Consider the following 21,018-nt stretch of genomic DNA (forward strand, 5'->3'; position numbering starts at 1 on the left):
TAGAAAAAAGGGATCAAACTATTTTATCTGCAGATGAAAAATTGGATTTCTTACCTGAATAATGATAAGGAGACAGATGCCAGCACCCATTTCAGCAGGATCCCCATACATGCCCGTCATGACATACACAATGGCTTGCCCAATGGTAATGATCATACCAAATACTGACAAAAATTGGGGGAAAAGGAGTACATACTTACAACCAAAGACAAAAAAAGACTAGAAAAATCTTTGCCACAAAATTCTCAAATTTGGAAAAGACTCTTTAATTGTATTAATAGCTCACGTTTCTGGGCTCCATTGAATAGAGCTCTATCTTTGGGTGTATCTCCAACTTCAATGATTTTGGCTCCTGCTAACAACTGCATAATCAAACCAGATGTTACAATTGGGGAGATACCCAATTCCATTAAAGTTCCTGTAAAGGAGAAGGAAAAAAGTAAATAATCTTTACTATACCCAGTGCAGATTAGTTAACAAGTGTTGCAATCCATAACAATGTCTACTGAAACACATTCTCAAATGTTTAAAGGCAGATTTTCATTCTTTAAACATTATTAATTAACACATTTATTTCCTTTATTAACACAACTTTGCAACAATTCATTGAGTCAAAATTACTATCCCCAAAAAAGGTAAATTTCTGTAAACTCTACACTTAAAATGTTAAAGAAATCCAAAATTTTTGCACAAATCATGATTTTTTAAAACTTACATTGGATTTTATTTTAATGCAAAATAAGAAATTACATACCAAGCCTGAAAATTAAATATCAAGTTAATAAAAAATGACATTTAAAAATATTTGTGACTCTTCTAATTTAAAATCTAAAATGACATAGAGTCATCCAAATCAATATAGAACATTTAGTGGCATATAAAATGTTCATGACATAGCAAAATAAAAAATTTGGAAAACAGTATTACAGTTTGATGCCAGTTAGTTTAATACTAAATGGAAAAACAGTTTCCTGATATTTTAGTGTGGCTGTCAAAATATGGTTATTTTTACCCATTGAGATTATGGATAATTTCTATTTTCTTCTTTTTGCTTCTCAAGTTTTTCTTTAGAGAAAACACATATGGTACTTATAGAGAAAAATAAAACCAAACACGCCAAGTGTGCAAGGCAACGTGTATAACAAAGTAATTCTATATAATCAAGAATGTTCCCACTGGTCATTCTGTCATAACACAACCTTAAGTCCCAGCTTTTATAAATGTTGAAAAGGTGCCCTTAATATGAGAAAAGATTCCATCCTAGGATGATTCATGTCTTCTCAAATATTTCTTCAACAGTAAAAGGTAACAACAGTAGAAAGAAATAAAGGCCCAATGTATAGAAAACTTAACCATAAGAGACAAAATGACAAAAATACTAGGAGTAAGCATGCCTATCATCTCGGAAAAGAAAAAGCCTTCCTAAGCATGACAATAACCTAGAACCCACAATGAAAAAGGTAGATGCTAGGGTTAGCTACAACTATGAGAATTCCATGTGGCAAAATACTGCACCAAGTTTTTTTTTTTTTTTTTTAAGGTGGCTTTAATAAAAGTTAAAAGAAAAATATTTGAACACAAATGACAGAGTTCATATCTCCAATTTGGGAAGAGTTCTTACAACTCAATTTAAAATGAACAAATCAATAGAAAAAAATTTTAAAAAGGAAAATGAGCTGGGATCCCGGGGTGGCTCAGCAGTTTAGTGCCTGCCTTCCACCCAGGGCGTGATCCTGTAGTCCTGGGATCGAGTCCCACATCAGGCTCCCTGCATGGAGCCTGCTTCTCCCTCTGCCTGTGTCTCTGCCTCTCTCTTGCTCTGTGTCTCATGAATAAATAAAATCTTTAAAAGAAAAAAAAAAAAAAGGAAAAATAGCTAACACAGTATGGCTGCTCCCAATGACAACTCAGGAAATACCATACAGGAGGGGACCTTAAACTCTAACCAAACCTGGTGTAAATTCTGTAATTTGGAATTTTGAGCTAAGAACCAAAGAACCCAGGAATTTTGGGAGCTAAATCCCAAAGAAAAGGAAATTCCTGCTGCTGATCTAAAGCTGGCCTGGATCTCTCTCCCAGCCCAGGCTTAGCTGTCCTATCTCCTCTATAGCTCTATAGATTCCAAAACATAACAGGTATACTTCTTTCTTTCTTCTTTTTTTTTTTTTCAAGATTTTATTTATTCATTCATGAGAGACAGAGAGAGAGAGAGAGAGAGAGAGAGAGAGAGAGAGAGAGAGAGGCAGAGACACAGGCAGAGGGAGAAGCAGGCTCCATGCAGGGAGCCCGACATGGGACTCGATCCTGGGACTCCAGGATCACCACCTGGGCTGAAGGCGGTGCTAAACCGCTGAGCCACCTGGGCTGCCCAACAGGTATCTTTCTAATAAATTCCATTTTTGTGTTTAAACTAGTCAGTAATTTTCTCTTATTTAAAACAAGTCCACTCAGAAAAAATTCAAATATCCAATAAAGGCATAAAATGATGTTCAAGCTCGCCTGTATATAAAGAACTATAAAATAAATAAGATACCAATTTTTACCTGTTCAACTTTCAAAGACTAAAGGACTAATAATATCCACTGTTGGAAGAAAAATGTCATTCTCATATACAGCTGCTGAGAGTATAAAATAATCTTTTAAAAGATAATTTAGCATTATCTATCAAAAATTTAGGTGAATATTATATTGCAAAGTGAAGCTTCTAGAAATTAATTCTATTAAAAAATTATAGTAGATAGTATTAAAGTGACAGCATTCAGGGTAGCACTGGTTATAATACAAAATTGGGGAAAAAACTAAATGTGTGACATAAGAGGACCCTAGTAGCCCGGAATCACACTTGAAGTACACTCCTTGCTTTGTCTTCTTTTTTTTTTTTTTTCCTTGCTTTGTCTTTAAGCCCTTTATGATCTGGCTCTTGGACTCATCTGTAACATCATGTCCTACCTCATTACTCCTTTCCTTATTTCCTTCTAACCATACTGACCCCTCATCAGTCCCTGAACACATTAAACATCTTGGGGCCTTGGCACAGGCTATTCCCTAGAATGTTCCTCCCTCAGATCTTCACATGGCCTTCTTTCTCATGTCCTACAGGTTTCTGCTCCAATGTCCGTCCCCTCGCCCTAAATGTACTTTGTGTAGAGGCTATTTCCTCAAATAGAATAACATAAACTCCAGGCAACAGGGACATGGTCTTGATCACTGTTCTAATCTAAGCACTTCGCACAATGCTTGCCCCACAGTAAGAACTCAAAAAATATGTGAATGATTAAATAATGCATGGCATATCCATATAATGGAACATGTATGGCTGTTAAATGAAATAACTCATCCAAAAAATTAAGTAAACATGCTAAGTAGTAGAATAGTCACATAATTTATCTCATTTTTTTAGTTTAAAAACAAAAAACAAAAAACACACAGTTGACCCTGGAACAACGTAGAGGTTAGAAACACTGACCTCCTATGCAATAAAAAATCCACATATAACTTTGGACTCCCCTAAACCAAAAACTTTACTAATAGCGTACTGTTGACTGGAATCCTTACCGATGACATAGACAATTACCACAGGTTGTATGTTATGTAAGTTTTATATACTATATTCTTGTAATTAAGTAAGCTAGAAAAGAAAATGTTATGAAAAATGTCCTAAGGAAAATACATTTATAGCACTACACTGTTTTTTTTTTTAAAGTCCACATATAAGTGGACCCACACAGTTCAACCCAGGTTGTTCAAGGGTCAACTAAATATAAATTTATTTTTATTTTATTCTTTTATTATTTTTTTTCTAAATATAAATTTATATACATTAATGTATATGCAGAGAAAAGGTCTGGATATTCACCAAACTATTATCCTTCCCAGGAGTTACCCCTGAGATGCAACACTTGTATTTTCAGGTTTATATTAAACTGTATACAAATTTTGGTACATTTTTTAATGATTAATCAGTATTTTAAAAATTACCAACAAAACCCCCCATGATCCAGGCCCTCCTATCTCTTTAGCCACTGCCTCACGCACAAGTGCTTTTAGCTCAGGCCGCCCTCTGCCTTCAGTCCACAACCTGAACTCCAATGCAAATGCTATTCTGGTACTGTCCCCTCAGACACTGCAGATTGGGGTCTTTCAGTCCCACAGGAAACCCAAGGACAGACTTCAAAGGGTCCATGACTCTCCAAAGGTATTGTGCAAAATCTGTGTATCTGAATTTGTTTCTTGGGAGAGTACAAATAAATTTAATAGAGTCTCAAAGAAAATATAACCCATAAAGGGATGGAGGATCAAAGCTCCAGACGGCACTATCACTCCGTTTTCTGTTGTACATCTATACTCTGTACATATTTCTATTATTACAATACATACAGAGTTTTGTAAGTATTTACATGTTGGTCTCTTCTCCTAGGCAACGAGTTTCTTTTACCATATGCTCCCCACCCCTGTAGACATCAAAATAGTTATTTCTACATTTTCACATCTATTTGATGTCAGTACTAATGCCTAGTATGGAGGCAAAAAAAAAAAAAAAAGTACATACCTCTGTTGGATGCAAGAATAACTCTCATCCAGTAGAAAGGATCTGCAGAATCTGATGACATGATTCCAAATAGTGGTATCTATAATATTACATAAAACAGTTTATTAAAATGCATTATCTAAATTGAGTTAACTTAATTCAAACTTCAATTACTTAATATTTGCAATACTGTAAAAAAAAAAAAAAAAAGAGCACTACTTCTCGTGTTCTGTAACCCTAAAAGGAAAGTTTTTGAACAAAAATTAAAATAATAGAAATCACTATAGCAATCTACTAGTAAACACACCTATCAGGATGATTTGTTGCACAATAGCATGAATACACTTAACACTACTGAAATTTATGCTTAAAAATAGCTAAGATGGTAGATTTCTTTTTTTTTTTTTTTTTAGAATTAAAAAAATACCCCTATCAGTAAGTAATAGGATATATCCACCCAGTCATAGGAAAAATTTTGCTAAGCTAAGGGCTACCAATGACAGCCACACTCCAAATATAAATCTGAAGGATAGATAGATAGATAGATAGATAGACAGATAGATAGATAGATGAATGTTACGCAGCCACTGAAAATTATAAAGAATCCTGTAACAGCATAAAGAAGTGCTTATGTTTAACACTAAGTATAATACTGTGGTTCTCAACCTGGGGCAATTCCACCCCTCAGCAGCCACCTGGCAATACCCGAAGACATTTTTGGTTGTTACAACTTGGGAGATGCTACTGGCATCTGGTGGGTAGAGGTCAGGGATGCTGCTACAATGCCCCCACAACAAAGAATTAAATTAACTGGCCTAAAATTCAGGGCTGCTGTTGAGAAACCCTGGTATAAAAAGAAAGGTACAGAATTGTATAAATCTAGGTTCAATACTGTAAAAATGTGTAAAAGATAAACCTAAGTGTAAATATTTAAAATACTGAGAGTAATTATCTGTAGGTGGTAGGATTATGGCTAATTTTTTCTTTATTCTTCTCAGCATTTATCAAATTTTCTAGGAGTACAAATTACTTTATCAGAAAAAAAAAAAAAAGAAACTCAACTTCAGAATGCTTCCTATTATATGACCAATGTCCAGGACACACAGCACCGGGCCATACCCCTCCCCTCACCATGAAGGGATCAGACACAAAGAAAAATACATTTCCAGTTTCAAAAACTTTCTTTATACAAAGCTGATTTTTTTTTTAAGTTCCAAAAGATGCTGCCAACAATTCTGAACAATCCATCTGGTCAACCTGACCCTCTCTCGACATCTGGATTTATTAGCTGGGTAGCAAAACTGGTGAGGCAGGATGCATGGGTATTTTATGTGTACCCTAACGCTGCTAACACTCTTCAGCTAATGTGAGAGACAAGGAGAAAGGAGGTTATGTATGAAAACTAATTAACACTACAGGACAGTCCACATCACAATATTCCCTAACTGGGAGAGAGGTCAATCAGTCAAATTACTTTACTTAATTGCAGCTGATAGAGATGGCCATTACCTCCATAATTAAGTGATGTGTGGAACAACGAACAAGAAAAAGTCAGCCAACCACCCTAAGTAACGGCATTCCTTCCTCTCCTGTAGTCAACAGGATTATTAAACTCAGTGTCTGGTTTTATTCCTCTCAGTAATATCCACAGCTACAGGTTACGTACAACAGTAGTTGGGCACAACTCCCCAATGCGTAAGAAACCACACTTTTTAAAACACATAAAATAGCAGACACTAACAAGAATGAAAAAAGCTAAGGAAAAACAGGGCACCACGGTGGCTCAGTCGATTGAATATCCGACTCAATCTCAGCTCAGGTCCTGAGATCAACTCAGGGTCGTGAGTTCAAGCCCAGCATTGGGTTCCAGGCTGCAGATGGAGACTATTTAAAAAAATAAAAAATAAAAAATAAAATTTAATTTTAAAAAGCTAAGGAAAACAATGAGTAAAACAACCAAAGAAGAAAAAGGATCATGAACTTGAAGCGCTGGTGGTCACGGAGGCCAGAACACTGCAGACAACTGAGGAGCAGAGAGCCTAGCACTGAGCTGCTCCCACCATCACCACAGGAAGGCAGCTGAATGCTGACAATTCCCATGACCTGAAGGAGAGCAGGCTGTACAGATACCCTTATCTTTCAGCCTCCTCTGATTGGAAGGGAGTAGAAATGGCAGCTGGGAAGAAACAGATGGGTGACAGAGGGCCAGGGTGTGGTGGGGATAAGGGAGGGATCTGAGGTCAGGAGTGGAATGGAGCCCTCCTCAGTCACCTGGTAAGAACCACCCAGGGAGCATTTACTGCACTTGTCACAGCTTAACTCACCTCCCATCATTCCCTGGGGCTAAAGAAAACTGGGTGAGACAGGAGACCCCCAAGCCCTTTACCTGCAGTGGGGAGGGGAAAATAAACCTGCCTGAGATTCAGTGGAAAGAAATCACCAGCACTGGGGAGAACTGCCTAAGCAGGAGAAAGACATAAATAAAACCCAGCTTGGCAACTATGCAATTATACTGCAGGGGAAAAAATAACCAAAGTTAACAAAAATGCATACATTAATTTATTGCATGAAACAGTCATGAGAAATACCACTTTTTGAGCAACACAGTTCCTATGGTTCTAGGGTTCTGACAGCCAAGCTTAAAATATTTACTACCCAGCCCTTTACAGAACAATGTTCACTCATCCTTGGATTAGAAGATGCAATATTGTCAAGAAGCTAATTTTCTCTAAATTCATCCATAAATTCAAAGCAATATAAATCATAATCCCGGTAAGCCTTCTCAGAGAAACTGACAAGCTGATTCTAAAATCTATACAGAAATATGAAGAACCTAGAATAACCAAAAACCATTTCAAAAAGGAAAAACAAAGTGGGAGGACTTTTACGACCTGATTACAGGACTTAATACAAACCTACGGTAATCAAACGGTGTAACCATAACCATGGAATATACATCAATGGAACAGAACAGAGTACAAAAATATATCCACGCTTACACGGTTAATTGATTTTCAACAAAGATCCCAAGGTAATTCAATGGAGAAAGGAGAGCCTTCTCAACAACTGGCTAACCATACAGAAAAAAATGAACCCAGGCTTACTTGCTCCATATACAAAAATTAACCTGGAATAGATCACAGACCAAAACATACAAGCTGAGACTAAATATTTAGGACAGAGGGAAAATCTTCACAACTTTAAAATAATCAAAAATTTCTTAGATAGGAAACAAAAACCATGAACCATCAAAGAAAAGACACATTGAACTTCTTCAAAACGAAAAGAATTTTGCTCTTCACAAGACATTAAGGAAATGAAAAGGCAAGCCACAGACTAGGAAAACATATTCACAGTACATGTATCTGACAAAGGACCTGTATTCAGAAAATATTTTAAAATACATATAATTCAGGGTGCCTGGGTGGCTCAGTTGGTTAGGCATCTGCCTTCAGCTCAGATCATGATCCCAGGGGCCTGGGATGGAGCCCCCAAGTTAAGCCCCCTGCTCAGCAGGGAGTCTGCTTCTCCCTCTCCCTCTGTCCCTCCCCCCTGCTCATGAGTGCTCTCTCTCTCAAATAAATAAATAAAAACCTTTTTCAAAAAGCTTATGATTCAATGTAACAATATGATTTTTTTAATGGGCAAAAGATTTGAAAAAACTTCACAGAAAATAAACAAATGCCCTATAAGTACATGAAAACGTCGTTGAATATCATTTACCAGGGAAATGCACATTAAAATGTCAATGTCATTTATCAAGGTGATGCAAATTAAAACCACACCCATTAGAATAACTAATATTAAAATACTCAGTAATATAAAGGGCAGGCCAGGATGGGGAGTAACGGGAACTCCAATACATGACTGGTGAAAATATAAAATGGACAACCACTTAGAAAGATGTTTGACATCTTCTAAAGCTGAACCTATAATTATCATACACCCCAGCAATTCTATGCCTAGGTATTCACCAATGAGAAATTGAAACAAATATTCACAGAAAATCTTGCCCAAGAACTTTTGCAGCAACTTTATCAAAACCAAAATTTGCAAACAACTCAAACATCCAACAAGTGAATAAATGAACAAATTGTGTAGAGTCATCCAATAGAACACTCCTCAGAAATTGAAAGGGATGAATTACTGCTCTACCAAACACATGGATGAATCTCAAAATGCTGATGATGAAGCCAGAATAATACTGTATGATTCCACTTAGATGAAATTCTAAAAAAAACAAATCAAATTATAGGAACAGAAAGCAGATCAGTGCTTGCCTGACACTGGGGGTGAGGTGGGGACTAAGACATTACACAGAACTTTCTGGAGTGACAGATGTTCTGTATCCACTGAGGAAGTAGGTATGTGGGTGTATACATTTGTCAAAACCCTTCAAAATGTACACTTAAAAATAAGTGTATTTTACGATACATAAATTATACCTTTATAAAGCTGGAGGTTTTTATGGAGGGGAGGGGAATTTCTAAGATGTTAAAAGTAGGTGGTATGGATGGTTATTCTTTTTTCTCACTACTTTTCTGTACTTAAAAAAAAAAAAAAGTTCTCTCTCCCTGACCACCCAAAACTATTTTAAACCAAGTACAGTAGTAATATATCTTAATGACCAAATCATCTCACTCTTCAAAAAAAAGTATTTGGGTTTTCCCAGACTATGGACTTAATCTGCTCTACTGCTTCCTAATATTTTTTTTTTATACTTCCTTACATGTATTTCAATAGCTTTTCAAAATCCTCAAAAAACTTGCATCCAAATCATCTAGTTTAATCCTCACAACAATCCTGTAACAAGGATATGTCACATTTTATCCTCATTTTGTGAACTTAATCTCGCAAATGTTAATAAAAAGCATTACTGAATTTTATCTATTTATAAATACAGTATATCACTGGAATTCCAGAATGTGACTTTTTGGGATTTTAAAATTAACACATGCTATTTACAACATGATTAAAGGCCTACGAAACAGAAAATATATTTGCAATGTCTAGGTCAAAGGTTTAACATTTTTCCATATAAAAAATCTATCTGAAATCAATACCAAAAGTATCTCAAGAGAGAAGTGGCTAAAGATCATTAATCGCACACTAAGAGAAAAAAAAGAAAAAAATGTTCAAACCCACTAATAAAAAAAAAATTCACAGTAGGACAAGATAATCATTTTTACTATCAACTCAGATTAAAAATAACAATGCTCAAAATAATTCAGGATATTATTTTAACTAAAATAAATTTCTTGGGCACGAGGGTGGCCCGGTCGGTTAAGCATCTGCCTCTGGCTCAGGTCTTGATCCCACCCTAGGATTGAGCCCTGTATCGGGCTCCCGGCTCAGGAGGGAGCCTGCTTCTCCCTCATGCTCTGCCCTTCCCCTCCTCTACCCCTACACCCCCAACCGAGCTCATTTTCTCTCAGGGGCACTCTCTCTCTCTCAAATGAATAAATAAAATCTAAATAAATAAATAGATAAAATTTCTCAAATTGTAACCAATCAAAACCCTCACATAACAGCATAAACATTGAATTAATATTTTGGTTACATACCTGACAACATACTAAGAAAATGAAGAGAGTTATGGCAGTCCATAGTACCTTTTCTCTAAACTGGATCTGTACAACAAAATAAAGATGATCAATCAAAACCAAGAAATAACAAATACAAAGCAAAATTCCACATTAAAGCATAACTAACATTCTGCATCACAACATGCTTCTATTATTTACCACTAAGATATTCTCACCTCGTTAGCAACAGCTAAAGCAAACAGTTCAACTTTTCAAACATAACCGTCTTTACTTTTCCAAGTATTAAGTAAATTAAACAGAGGCAGGCCTCATCACACTATACTATGTTGACTGAAACCAAAAAGGATGAGAAAGCAAAACACGGATCCAATATGCACGCATTTCAGTTAACATAACATTGTGCAGAGCTGGGACTGCCCGTAATAATGTTATATGAATATTTCATGAGATATGGAAAGTGAGAGCTTCTTGGGATGCCTAACATGTAACTGGAACAACTATTTTTGAAACCTAAAAGCAATAAAAAAAAAAAAAAAGAAAGAAAGAAAGAAAAAGGAAGAAAGACACTTCTAGATAAAACGATAAGTTTAACAAAAGTTTTACTTATCTCTTCCTATACGAACCTATTCCTGTTAGTTTTGTGAGATATCAAAAGCACAAAAGAGGACTGTCTAGGAACTGGCCAGTTTGGGATTAACAATATTCCTGAATTTAAATACCTGAGCTCCAAAAGTGCACAATGACAGAAGAATAATTTGATTCAGTCACATTTTTTTATGAATGCATTGTGATTTTTCTTTGTACTGAATGATCAAGAAATGGGAGGTTTATACTTGCACAATTGTAATTCATTTCTGTCAAACAGCTGCACTTCTCAAAAGTGACCTGGCTCTGGGGGTCACCGCACTGAGTCATTCATAGTGCGGTGGGTCACCAGAGACAGGGCAATATTGTCTCTTATGTAACACACAGGCCAAAGAGACGCTTGGTTTGGAAATGTCCCAACTTAAAGAACAGGCATTCTTAAAACCAGAAGATAATCTATCTAAACTGGTCTATACTGGTTTTACTTACTTTGTGCCTCTTGCAAGGAGGAGCAGGTAATATTTCTCCAAATACACCAGAAAAGAGTTGGGGACAATAAATCAATCTTACTAGGTCAGTAGAATAAATCACTTAGCTACCCTCTATATTACCAAAATGTTATACTTACTTTCCTTTCAGGTTTCTGAATTTCTGGTAGAACTGCACAGAAAGGTTTGATAACTTCTAAAAATTTGACTGTTAAAAATAAATAAATAAAAGAATTTCTCTGTTACAAAGTCTTTAAAAAGAGATGTACCTTTTTATAGAAACAAATACAAATGTTCTCTAACTTTTAATGTTAATTCATCCCGTTCCTACCTCCAAAAGTAATCCTAGTGCTCTCCATTTCAAATATTGTATCAAGGAAAAAAGGTAATTTAAGGGACAAAAGAATCCAAAAGGTTTAAGGGTTTAGTCAGTAGAAGCAAATACAAATATCCTTTTACCATGATTTTGCTTCCCCATGCGTGTGTCCAGCCCTTTTATATATACAGAAAAGGAATAATTCAATGAGCATCACTACATTGGATAAAAAAAAAAGCAAATGCAGGCTACTACATTACCCACATGACAACGCACCCTAGAAGAAAATAAAACATATCCAGAGAAATACAGGAGGAAAGTACAACAGGAAATGGGCCGAAACTGCAGAACTGGCTTAATTTAGGCCGAAAGATAGCTGAAATGCCTGAGAAAGATCACAGAATCATCTTCCACAGAGATAGCTTTTGCTTTTTTTTTTTTTTTTTTTTTTTTTTTAAACTATACAATCTCTACTTCATTTCACTTAAGTCAACATTTCACTGCTTGGTTGCTCTCCCACATGATGATCTCAAAGTACTTGTGTATGTACAATATCCAGCCCAGCAGAACGCGACCATTACATTTCATGAGAAAGTACTGCTTTCCCAGATTAACTCATTCGACATAAAAGTAAGACAAACCAAGGTTCTTTAAGGATAGACACTATCTTCTGGCATAGCTTACGTCAACTCCTGCCAAAGAACTGGAGAATGAAGATGATATTCCCTCTGCCTTTGCCAGCGTCTGTAACGTGCAGACACACAAGAAGGCACAACCAGCTGTGAGTTACCTTCCCCTACAGACCCTGGATCCTGTATACTAACATCACGAAATGGATTTAAAATTGACCTGAGTAAAAAATAAATAAAATAAAATAAAATAAAATAAAATAGACCTGAGTAATTAATTACACTTGCACAGTTAGCCAAAAGCGGACTATATAATCTCATGAAACTTCTCAAAATGGTAAGTCACTGATGTTTGACACAAGAATTGAGAAATTCCCACGGGCAGAGATATTCATCGTCCAAGTACCATTTTGGACTATTTGGAAAGTAACCCTGAATCACGGAAGTATTCTTCTCTGATGCAAAACAAGTTGTCAATCACACATCAAGGAAACTTCCTGGACTCCTTGTCCCCTTTTGCATCCCACCTCAATCCAGGCCACCCTCCCGGATTTCGTGGCGTTTTGCGATCATCCGTGTTGGGAGAGTTCACGTGCAAGCCGTGCTTCTCGTCGGCCGCTTGTCTATTCTTGTGCTGCAGAATTTCACCGATTACACTGCAAATTCAAGGTCAGGGGGTCCCCCCCCCACTTCCTTTCTAAACGTCCACTAGTTGGCCAGTGGGTGCACCGCTCAGGTTTGCACCGCTCAGGTTCTGCAGGTTAAGTCGTGCACAATCCTACCTACTTTTGGAGGTAGGAATGTCGGATGAACGCAAACCCATTCACCCAACAAACAGCTCCTCGGCTAGGCTAGTGCACAGGTGAACGCCTGTGGCTGCGGTGTTGGGGAGCCGGCCCCCAAGACGCCCGGGATCCAAGGCCTCGTCCCCGAGGCTCAGACAACCTTACACACGGTGGGTTTTCAGCCGACGCTACAGAAGAACTGAAATGAACATTTTAGGGAAAACGCTACGCTGCCAATCGCACTTCTTTCCTCCCCTAAATGATGCCGCGCATCACTTTAAAAAAAAAAAAACCAAACAAGTCAGAGCGCTTGGGGCACCATCTCCACGGACGCGCCGAGGACGGGCGACGTGGGAGCGAAAACACGAGCTTCCCAAGCTCCTGGGAAAGCGCGAAGCGGCCTCGCCCCCGCCCCCACCGCCGCGGCCTTCCGTCCCGAGCCGCACTCCTCGCCGCCCAGCGAAGCGGCCCCGGCCTCCGGGACCCCCGGCCTCCCGGCCCCGGCCCCGGCCCCGCCGCCGCCCCGGCCAGGCCGCAGCGCCCGAGGAGCCTCGGCGGGGGACCCGGCGGCCGCCCGCCCCACCGCCCGCAGCCCGGCGGGACCGCGCCGCCGCTACTCACTGCCCATGGCGGCGGCCCGGAGGGGCTCGGCGGCCTCGGCGCGGCCTTCGCTCCCGTCCCGCGGCTCGGGTCTCGCCGCCCGCTCCCGACGCGCTCCGGGCCGGCCCCGCGCAGGCCCCGCCCCGGGCCACGTGACCGCGCGCCCGCCCCCGGCCCCGCCCCCCGCCGACGCAGGCCCCGGCCGTTGGCCCCCGGTGCGGCGGACGTCGCCGCGTTGCCATAGCTACCGCCGGCGCTCCTGCGGGCGCGCTCCAGCCCCTGTGCTCCAGCCTGTGTGCTCCAGCCCGTGTGCTCCAGGCCCGCCGCTCCGGGGCCGTGCTCCCGCCCCTGTGCTCCACCCCGCCGCCGCCCTGAGGCCGTGCTCCCGCCCGTGTGCTCCACCCCGCCGCCGCTCGGGGACCGTGCTCCCGCCCCTGTGCTCCACCCCGCCGCCGCTCGGGGCCCGTGCTCCCGCCCGTGTGCTCCACCCCGCCGCCGGGGTCCGTGCTCCCGCCCCTGTGCTCCACCCCGCCGCCGCTCGGGGCCCGTGCTCCCGCCCGTGTGCTCCACCCCGCCGCCGCTCGGGGCCCGTGCTCCCGCCCCTGTGCTCCACCCCGCCGCCGCCGCTCGGGGCCCGTGCTCCCGCCCCTGTGCTCCACCCCGCCGCAGCTCGGGGTCCGTGCTCCCGCCCCTGTGCTCCACCCCGCCGCTGGGGGACCGTGCTCCCGCCCCTGTGCTCCACCCCGCCACCGCTGGGGGACCGTGCTCCCGCCCCTGTGCTCCACCCCGCCACCGCTGGGGGACCGTGCTCCCGCCCCTGTGCTCCACCCCGCCGCCGGGGTCCGTGCTCCCGCCCCTGTGCTCCACCCCGCCGCCGGGGTCCGTGCTCCCGCCCGTGTGCTCCACCCCGCCGCTGGGGGACCGTGCTCCCGCCCCTGTGCTCCACCCCGCCGCCGGGGTCCGTGCTCCCGCCCCTGTGCTCCACCCCGCCGCTGCCCGGGGCCCGTGCTCCCACCCCTGTGCTCCACCCCGCCGCCGCTCGGGGCCGGTGCTCCAGCAGCACAGTGGAGTTCGCTTGCCCGGGCTGGACCGCGGCTGCGGGGCCACTTCCTGCCTGAGCTCGGCTCCGGCTCCGAGCTCCCAGTCGAGCAGTGGCGGCTTCCTCGACCGCCTGGTCCGGGGCCCGGGCCTCCCGAGGGTCATAGGCCGGGGTCGCATCCCTGAGACACGGGGCTGAGCAGCCCCGAGACCTGGTGTGCCCGGAACAGCCCTCTTAATTTTGCTCCCACCTTATCGAAACTTCTTGGAAGTTGTCAAAAATCCGTGACGCTCTGTCTATAGTTAACAGCGCATGAACTCCCCGTGACCTCTCACGGGAGCTCCTTTCAGCTTCTCCCGGGCACAGGACCTCAGGACCTGGTCCCCCGTTACCCCGTCTATGGATGGGGTGCCCTAAGGGAGGCAGTCTTAGAAACCAGCCGGCCCTGCGTTTTAATCCCTCCTCTCCTTCCTAGTGGCTTTGGGAGATGATCCTTTCTGAGCTACATCAGTAAAATAAGGATCCTAGCCACCTCCTACAGGTGTGAAAGCTTAGCACACACAGGCCCTCAAATGTATTCTAACTCAATTTTCAAGCCCTGCAATGTAACTTCTGCTCTAACTTATAATGAAACAAGCTATTTCAAAGCTCACTGATGATCCATAATCACCAAATCCAACGATCTGTTCTAATGCTTTCATCTGTGTCCAAGAAGGAAACAAATGATGAGGGAGAAAAAGGTTGATTTTCTCCTTGACCAAACTTGAGCAAGGCTCCTCTGACCCTTTCTCTACTAAGCTTTTGATTGGCCTACAAAGACAGTGTAAAGACTATAAACTGGGCTATAGACCGGACTATAAACATAGTTTCTTTTTTTTAGAAGATATTATTTATTCGTGAGAGACACAGACAGAGGCAGAGACAAAGTCAGAGGGAGAATCAGGCTTTCTGCAGGGAGCCGGATGCAGGACTAGATCCCGGGACCCCAGGATCATGCCCTGAGCCAAATGCAGACACGAAAAGCAAAGAGCCACCCAGGTGCCCCTTAAACATGATATCTAACAGCTCCATCCCTAAGATGACCCTGCTTGCGAAAACTCAAAACTGCCCAAAGAATTTACCATTTGTTCCAATGCCTGACGATAGGGTTTCCGTCCCCCTGCCTCCGTGGAGGGTAGGAGCCTAACTTCCAAAAGTGCCAATTAACAAACCCAGATGGCTGTCACATGGACCAACCCCTCCTCCTTCCAGCTTTTTGACATTTTTTGCTTGCCTGACTCTGAGCCCCAACCACCCACTCCCCGTTCTGTCATTCGCCCTTAAAAAACTCCAGTGACCTCCGTACAAATCAAAGTTGAGTGCAGTTCACGCTGGACTCTCTCCTACTGCAGTACTATACTACTGATTAAAATCTGCGCTCATCATTTTAACTGGTGTGGGGTTGAATTATTATTGTTCAATAATTATTATTGAATACACACAGAGATAGAGCAAGTTAGGCTGGGCATGCCTAACAGATCTCTGCTCCACTTGGAGTCATCTGGGACAGCTCCAAGACTGGGGACTTGAATGATCAGAAGGCTCTCTCACAAGTCCAGCATTTGTGGCTGGATCTCAGCTTCAACATCTCCACAGGTCTTCTTCAAGACCCCCATCCCACCAGAGGGCTCCTTCATGTTGTCTGGGCTTCCTCAAAACATGGCCGCTGGGTGCCAAGGGATGTCCTTTTTAGTGATTAAGAATCATGTTCAGGGCAGCCCAGGTGGCTCAGCGGTTTAGCGCTGCCTTCAGCCCAGGGCATGATCCTGAAGACCCAGGATCGAGTCCCAAGTTAGGCTCCCTGCATGGAGCCCGCTTCTCCCTCTGCCTCTCTTTCTGTTTCTCTCATGAATAAATAAATAAAAACAAAAACAAACAAAAAAGAATCACATTCAGTGCATCATGTTTATAGAAGCAGCCACAAAGTCCTGCTCAATCTCAAAAACGGGGAAAACAGACTCTACCTCTTGGTGACTCTACCTCTTGCCTCTTGTGGAAATGCAGGTGGAACAAAATACTGCACCAGCTGCTTTGGGAAAACACAATTTGTCGTAGTTACAATCCCCCATCCTTTGACTTCATTCTTACCTCACTCTGCTTTGTATTAGTCATTTTTATACGTGTCTAAGCTCCCCTACTATCTATAAACTTCTAAATGGCAAAAACTTAATTTTTGCATCATCTATGGTGGCTTGCAAATGGTTGACTTACATATAGTTTTGGCCCTAGATTGTGAGCTACTTTCATGGATATGATATCCTTTCAATAAAGATGCACTAAATTGAAAGTCTGACAGAAGAGTTGCCTGCACTTCTCTTTACTTTCCATTTCTAGGACAGCTCCATGTTTCAAGTAAGAGGCTAGGAAAAAGCTCTGACACTTTGGATAACTTCTGTGAATTATCCTTCCAACATTGTTCAGTGTTTCTCCTACTAAAGGCTGCCCGGGACTTGTCCTTGTGTAACTATAATATGCCAATTCATCTCCATCTATCAGGAATGTCACTCTACCTTGACTTCCCTCATTGAATTAGCACATCCAACAAGAATGACTCTCTCTATGTGTAAGATGCTTTGTCATCTCAAATAGATTGTTAGTCCATTGAGGACAAATGGCAAACAATTTCTGTTTTACTACCGTGTACCTCTAATATCCAGAACAATGCCATATATGCAGCAAGTGTCCAATAAAGTATTGGGGAAATACCATTCTACTCTTATAGGGGCATTTCTTACTTTTGTTCAATTATAGCTGGTTCTCCATATGAGTCAAAGAAAACATGAGGAAACAATACTAAAGTAACACACTTTTATTAAAAGTTTTCTAAGATTAACTGATTTTGCAAATGGCATTGGGGAAGTAAGTCTGCTTTACACCGCTTTGTCAGATTTAAATACAAACATGACAATGAGTTACTACTCCTATTGAGTAATTTATGAGTGGCTTATTTGTATAATAGTGGGCTATAAGTATTGAGTTTTGAGGATAAGTTTTGAGGATTCAAAAACATTTTGTCCAAATTTCCCCCAAAGGTGTTGCTTTTAGCCTGAAACTCATGAGAAGCTGAAGATGAAAAGCAAATATCCAAGTACAACCAAGAGAAATGGAGGTGAAGCTTTTGGAAGCTTAAGACAAAAGTCTTGATTCTTATCTGTGACTTCATTCCTATAGAACCTCTAATTTATTTAAACTGCATTTCCTCAAGTTTGTAAAACAGATACTACTTATATTGTCAGTTGAGGGATTTTTTTTAAACAATAAAACTTCAGAGGTAATATAGTCAGACTAAAAGAAGTCATATTTTAGAATATTTTCCTTATAGTATACATATAGAAAACTGAACAAAATGGCTTTTTTTAAAGATTTTATTTATTTATTCATGATAGACATAGAGATAGAAAGAGAGGCAGAGACACAGGCAGAGGGAGAAGCAGGCTCCATGCCAGGAGCCCCACACAGGACTCAATCCCAGGTCTCCAGGATCCCGCCCTGGGCCAAAGGCAGGCGCTAAACCGCCGAGCCACCCAGGGATCCCCCCAAAATGGCTCTTAAGGAAGATAATTTTAATTTATTAAGAATATGTCACTTTAGACAAAATCAACATTTTTTTCATTTTTTGTTAATATTTCTCTTCACTGAATAACTGATTCGAGCTCTATTCTTCATTGAATATAAAATTAGCATAAATAGATATGAACAGGATACAAATAGCACATTATCAAATTTCCCAGAGGAATATGGTAAAATATTTTTATTTTACTTTGCTATGATACTTTTATCCCATACTCTATTATGGGAATATTTGATTCAGAATTCTTCGAATAGTTCCTTCCTACAAGGTAATTCAAAATGTTGGCCCATGTTGCAATAGTGATTGACAGTAAGATGGTTAAGATACAGATGACACTTTTTTTTTTAATAAGATACATTTCATGGCTCCTGGTGGAGAAGATATAATAAGATACCAGAGAAATTTGGAGAAATTTAAACTTGAAAAACAAATTACTTTTCCATCTCATTTTATGCTTAGACTTTGAAATTTTTAACTCAAGAAACCAAGACATCTGAAAAAAAAAATGGCAGGGCTTTCCTGTTTTTCTAAGTTCAGTATACAACACCAATAGCCATTTGCATTAAATAGACCTTTGTAATTATATGGATTTACATGCATGGTACTAAGTTACATGACTTATAAAGCTTGACTTAAGAAGGAAGCATTAAAGGTGCATCGGAATAAGAGGGCTGTGAATATTACAGAAATATTAAATCAATACACTAATGCATACATTTAAGATGTGAATCATGAACCTCCTCCTGTGGCCAGAATGACCTACACATTGACTCTGAAAGACATTACCAGTTGCCAGGAAAAGTGGAGAGGCCCTTCCAGTGCCCCAGGGCTTCCTCCATCATTTCTGAGAAAAAACGTCATGGCACCCGAATGGTAGATGGCACAGTCACTGCAGCACCAAGTCATGTAAAGCTACACAGTTTGCTGCTGTTTCGTTGTGCTTCCAAAGTTTCAGAATTAATGCAGTGGGTTAGTGATCTCCATAAATCTCCAAGTACCTGGTGCTGGGAAGTCTCCAATGTTGAAATTAAAATGTTCCTTAAAAACCACAAATGAATGTCATTTCATCACACCTTTTAGAGGCAAAACTAACAGGAGCTGAAATCCCCATATCAGATACCGAAAGTCAATTAAAAATATTAAGATATCACTGCAAGAACAATTTAGGGGGGGAAGTGATACTATGACAAAGTAGACCACAAATCAATTTCATTGTGAAATTAAAGAGTCATAATTAATGGGACTGCTACTTAAGGACAAGGGTAAAAACAGCTATCTTGAAGAAGATAGAACCTTCTTGAAGAAGAATACACATCAGGACTAGTACAGCTTTGCTATGGTGTTTGGTGAAACATTTTTCACAGTGGATGCAAAGCAGCGCCAGAGATCCCATAAAATGAAAATATTGGCAGTCACAGGACTTTGAATAAAGAATGGCAAAATTGATGAAAGTGGCATGCATCAAGCAAATGGAGAAGTGACGTCAAAGTGACCTGTATGTAAATTCTGTAAATTCAAGCTAAAGAATTTTTCCTGGGCATATATAGTTAATGAGAAAAAGTGGTCTGAAAAAATCTGGATAATGTATTAACTCTACAACTCACTCAGATCTAACTGTTGTTGTACCTTTAAGGATAAAGGTGACTTGTCAGATTCTTGGGTTGATGGATAATTCCCTTGGCTAGTTCATAGGTTCTGATTAAATTGTCCTCATCAATCCCAACATCTTAGAGGAAGAGACTTTTCATGTCACCTAATGGAAGAAGGGTGTAGAGGAGCTGGCTTTTCTTTGCATGGTTGTTTCTTAAAATGAAGTAATTTTGGTTCAAAGGACACCATCAAGCAAAGGTCTTGGTGAGGACGTCTTCATGCTGCTGCAGATGAAGGGTGCCAATTCCTACAGCGGGTGCTGGCAAAGGGGGTCGGCTCACAAGACGAAGCTATGATTAGAGCAGAAAAGGAATAAAAACCAAAATGACCTTTTGACCTGATCAGAGCCCTGCTTCATTCTCCCAAGGCAGTGCATGCATTGCTCTTAGCTTGTTTAACCATAACTCATTATTTTCCTGGAAAAATAATGAGTTACCTAGAATATACTGCAAGGAGATATCTGTCACAGCTAAAAACTAAATTCACCGTAAGGGGAGATAAACTCTTGAATTTGTCCTTTTCTTCAGTAACTATTCATTGGTTTTAGCGGTAGTTTCCTAAATTAGAACAAATGAAAATGATCTGGGCCCAGCGAAGTCGTAACACATGTGTGAACTGAGTTCCAATTAAACCAGAATAGGAAGATAAATGGAAGCACATTTCCTCTTCTCATGGTTCTTCCCTTCCTAGAGCATCATCCGGAAGAATTTGCCTTTTGATGGATGCCAATTATGTGGTGGAGCCAGGAACAAGCGTCAGTGGGCATCTCTTCCTCCATATTATCCGACTAGCCTGCTCATCACCCTGCCCCCCAGGGCTTGGAGAGTGACCTTTAGGACAAGACTTCTGAACAGACTAGCAGGAAAGGTGGCTGGCAGGTAAGAGACTTTACTTTTTTAAGTACAATCACTTTTTCTTATATGACACTAGCATGTACACATATATATCTTGATCAATATTCAGCATTTTATTCTGAAAATAGGCTAAATTAGATTTTACATTTTATTTTTCTTTTTAATATTTTATTTATTCATTCATGAGAGACACAGAGAGAGAAAGAGAGAGAGAGGCAGGCAGAGACATAGGCGGAGAGAGAAGCAGGCTCCATGCAGGGAGCCCGATGTGGGACTCGATCCTGGGTCTCCAGGATCATGCCCTGGGCTGAAGGCAGGCACTCAACCACTGAGCCACCTAGGCATTCCTAGATTTTACATTTTACTTTAACTTTAAAAGAATTGGACT

At 41.1% G+C, this 21,018-nt stretch overlaps 2 protein-coding genes across 3 annotated transcripts in view; both read right to left on the reverse strand.

Moving 5' to 3' along the window:
• The window catches only part of SEC61A2 (SEC61 translocon subunit alpha 2), a 26,229-nt gene extending 12,612 nt beyond the window's left edge, over nt 1-13,617 (reverse strand). Inside the window, exons 1-6 of one of the 2 annotated variants that reach the window (XM_072749538.1) lie at nt 13,499-13,617; nt 11,288-11,355; nt 10,093-10,158; nt 4,550-4,628; nt 287-418; nt 55-164 (exon numbers count right to left, since the gene is read on the reverse strand). In XM_072749538.1, coding sequence (XP_072605639.1) covers nt 55-164; nt 287-418; nt 4,550-4,628; nt 10,093-10,158; nt 11,288-11,355; nt 13,499-13,505 — 462 coding nt within the window. In that variant the 5' untranslated portion in view covers nt 13,506-13,617. The remainder of the gene's footprint in view (nt 1-54; nt 165-286; nt 419-4,549; nt 4,629-10,092; nt 10,159-11,287; nt 11,356-13,498) is intronic. The other variant, XM_072749539.1, reaches the window with a different exon arrangement.
• A 4,289-nt stretch (nt 13,618-17,906) lies between these two features.
• Nucleotides 17,907-21,018, reverse strand: part of DHTKD1 (dehydrogenase E1 and transketolase domain containing 1) — a 51,425-nt gene continuing 48,313 nt past the window's right edge. The window contains exon 17 of the mRNA XM_026016577.2: nt 17,907-20,066. Within this exon, the coding sequence (XP_025872362.1) occupies nt 19,965-20,066 (102 nt within the window). The 3' untranslated portion in view covers nt 17,907-19,964. The remainder of the gene's footprint in view (nt 20,067-21,018) is intronic.

The sequence above is a fragment of the Vulpes vulpes genome, chromosome 2 (assembly GCF_048418805.1).
Source record: "Vulpes vulpes isolate BD-2025 chromosome 2, VulVul3, whole genome shotgun sequence".
In the NCBI taxonomy this organism is placed as follows: Eukaryota; Metazoa; Chordata; class Mammalia; order Carnivora; family Canidae; genus Vulpes; species Vulpes vulpes.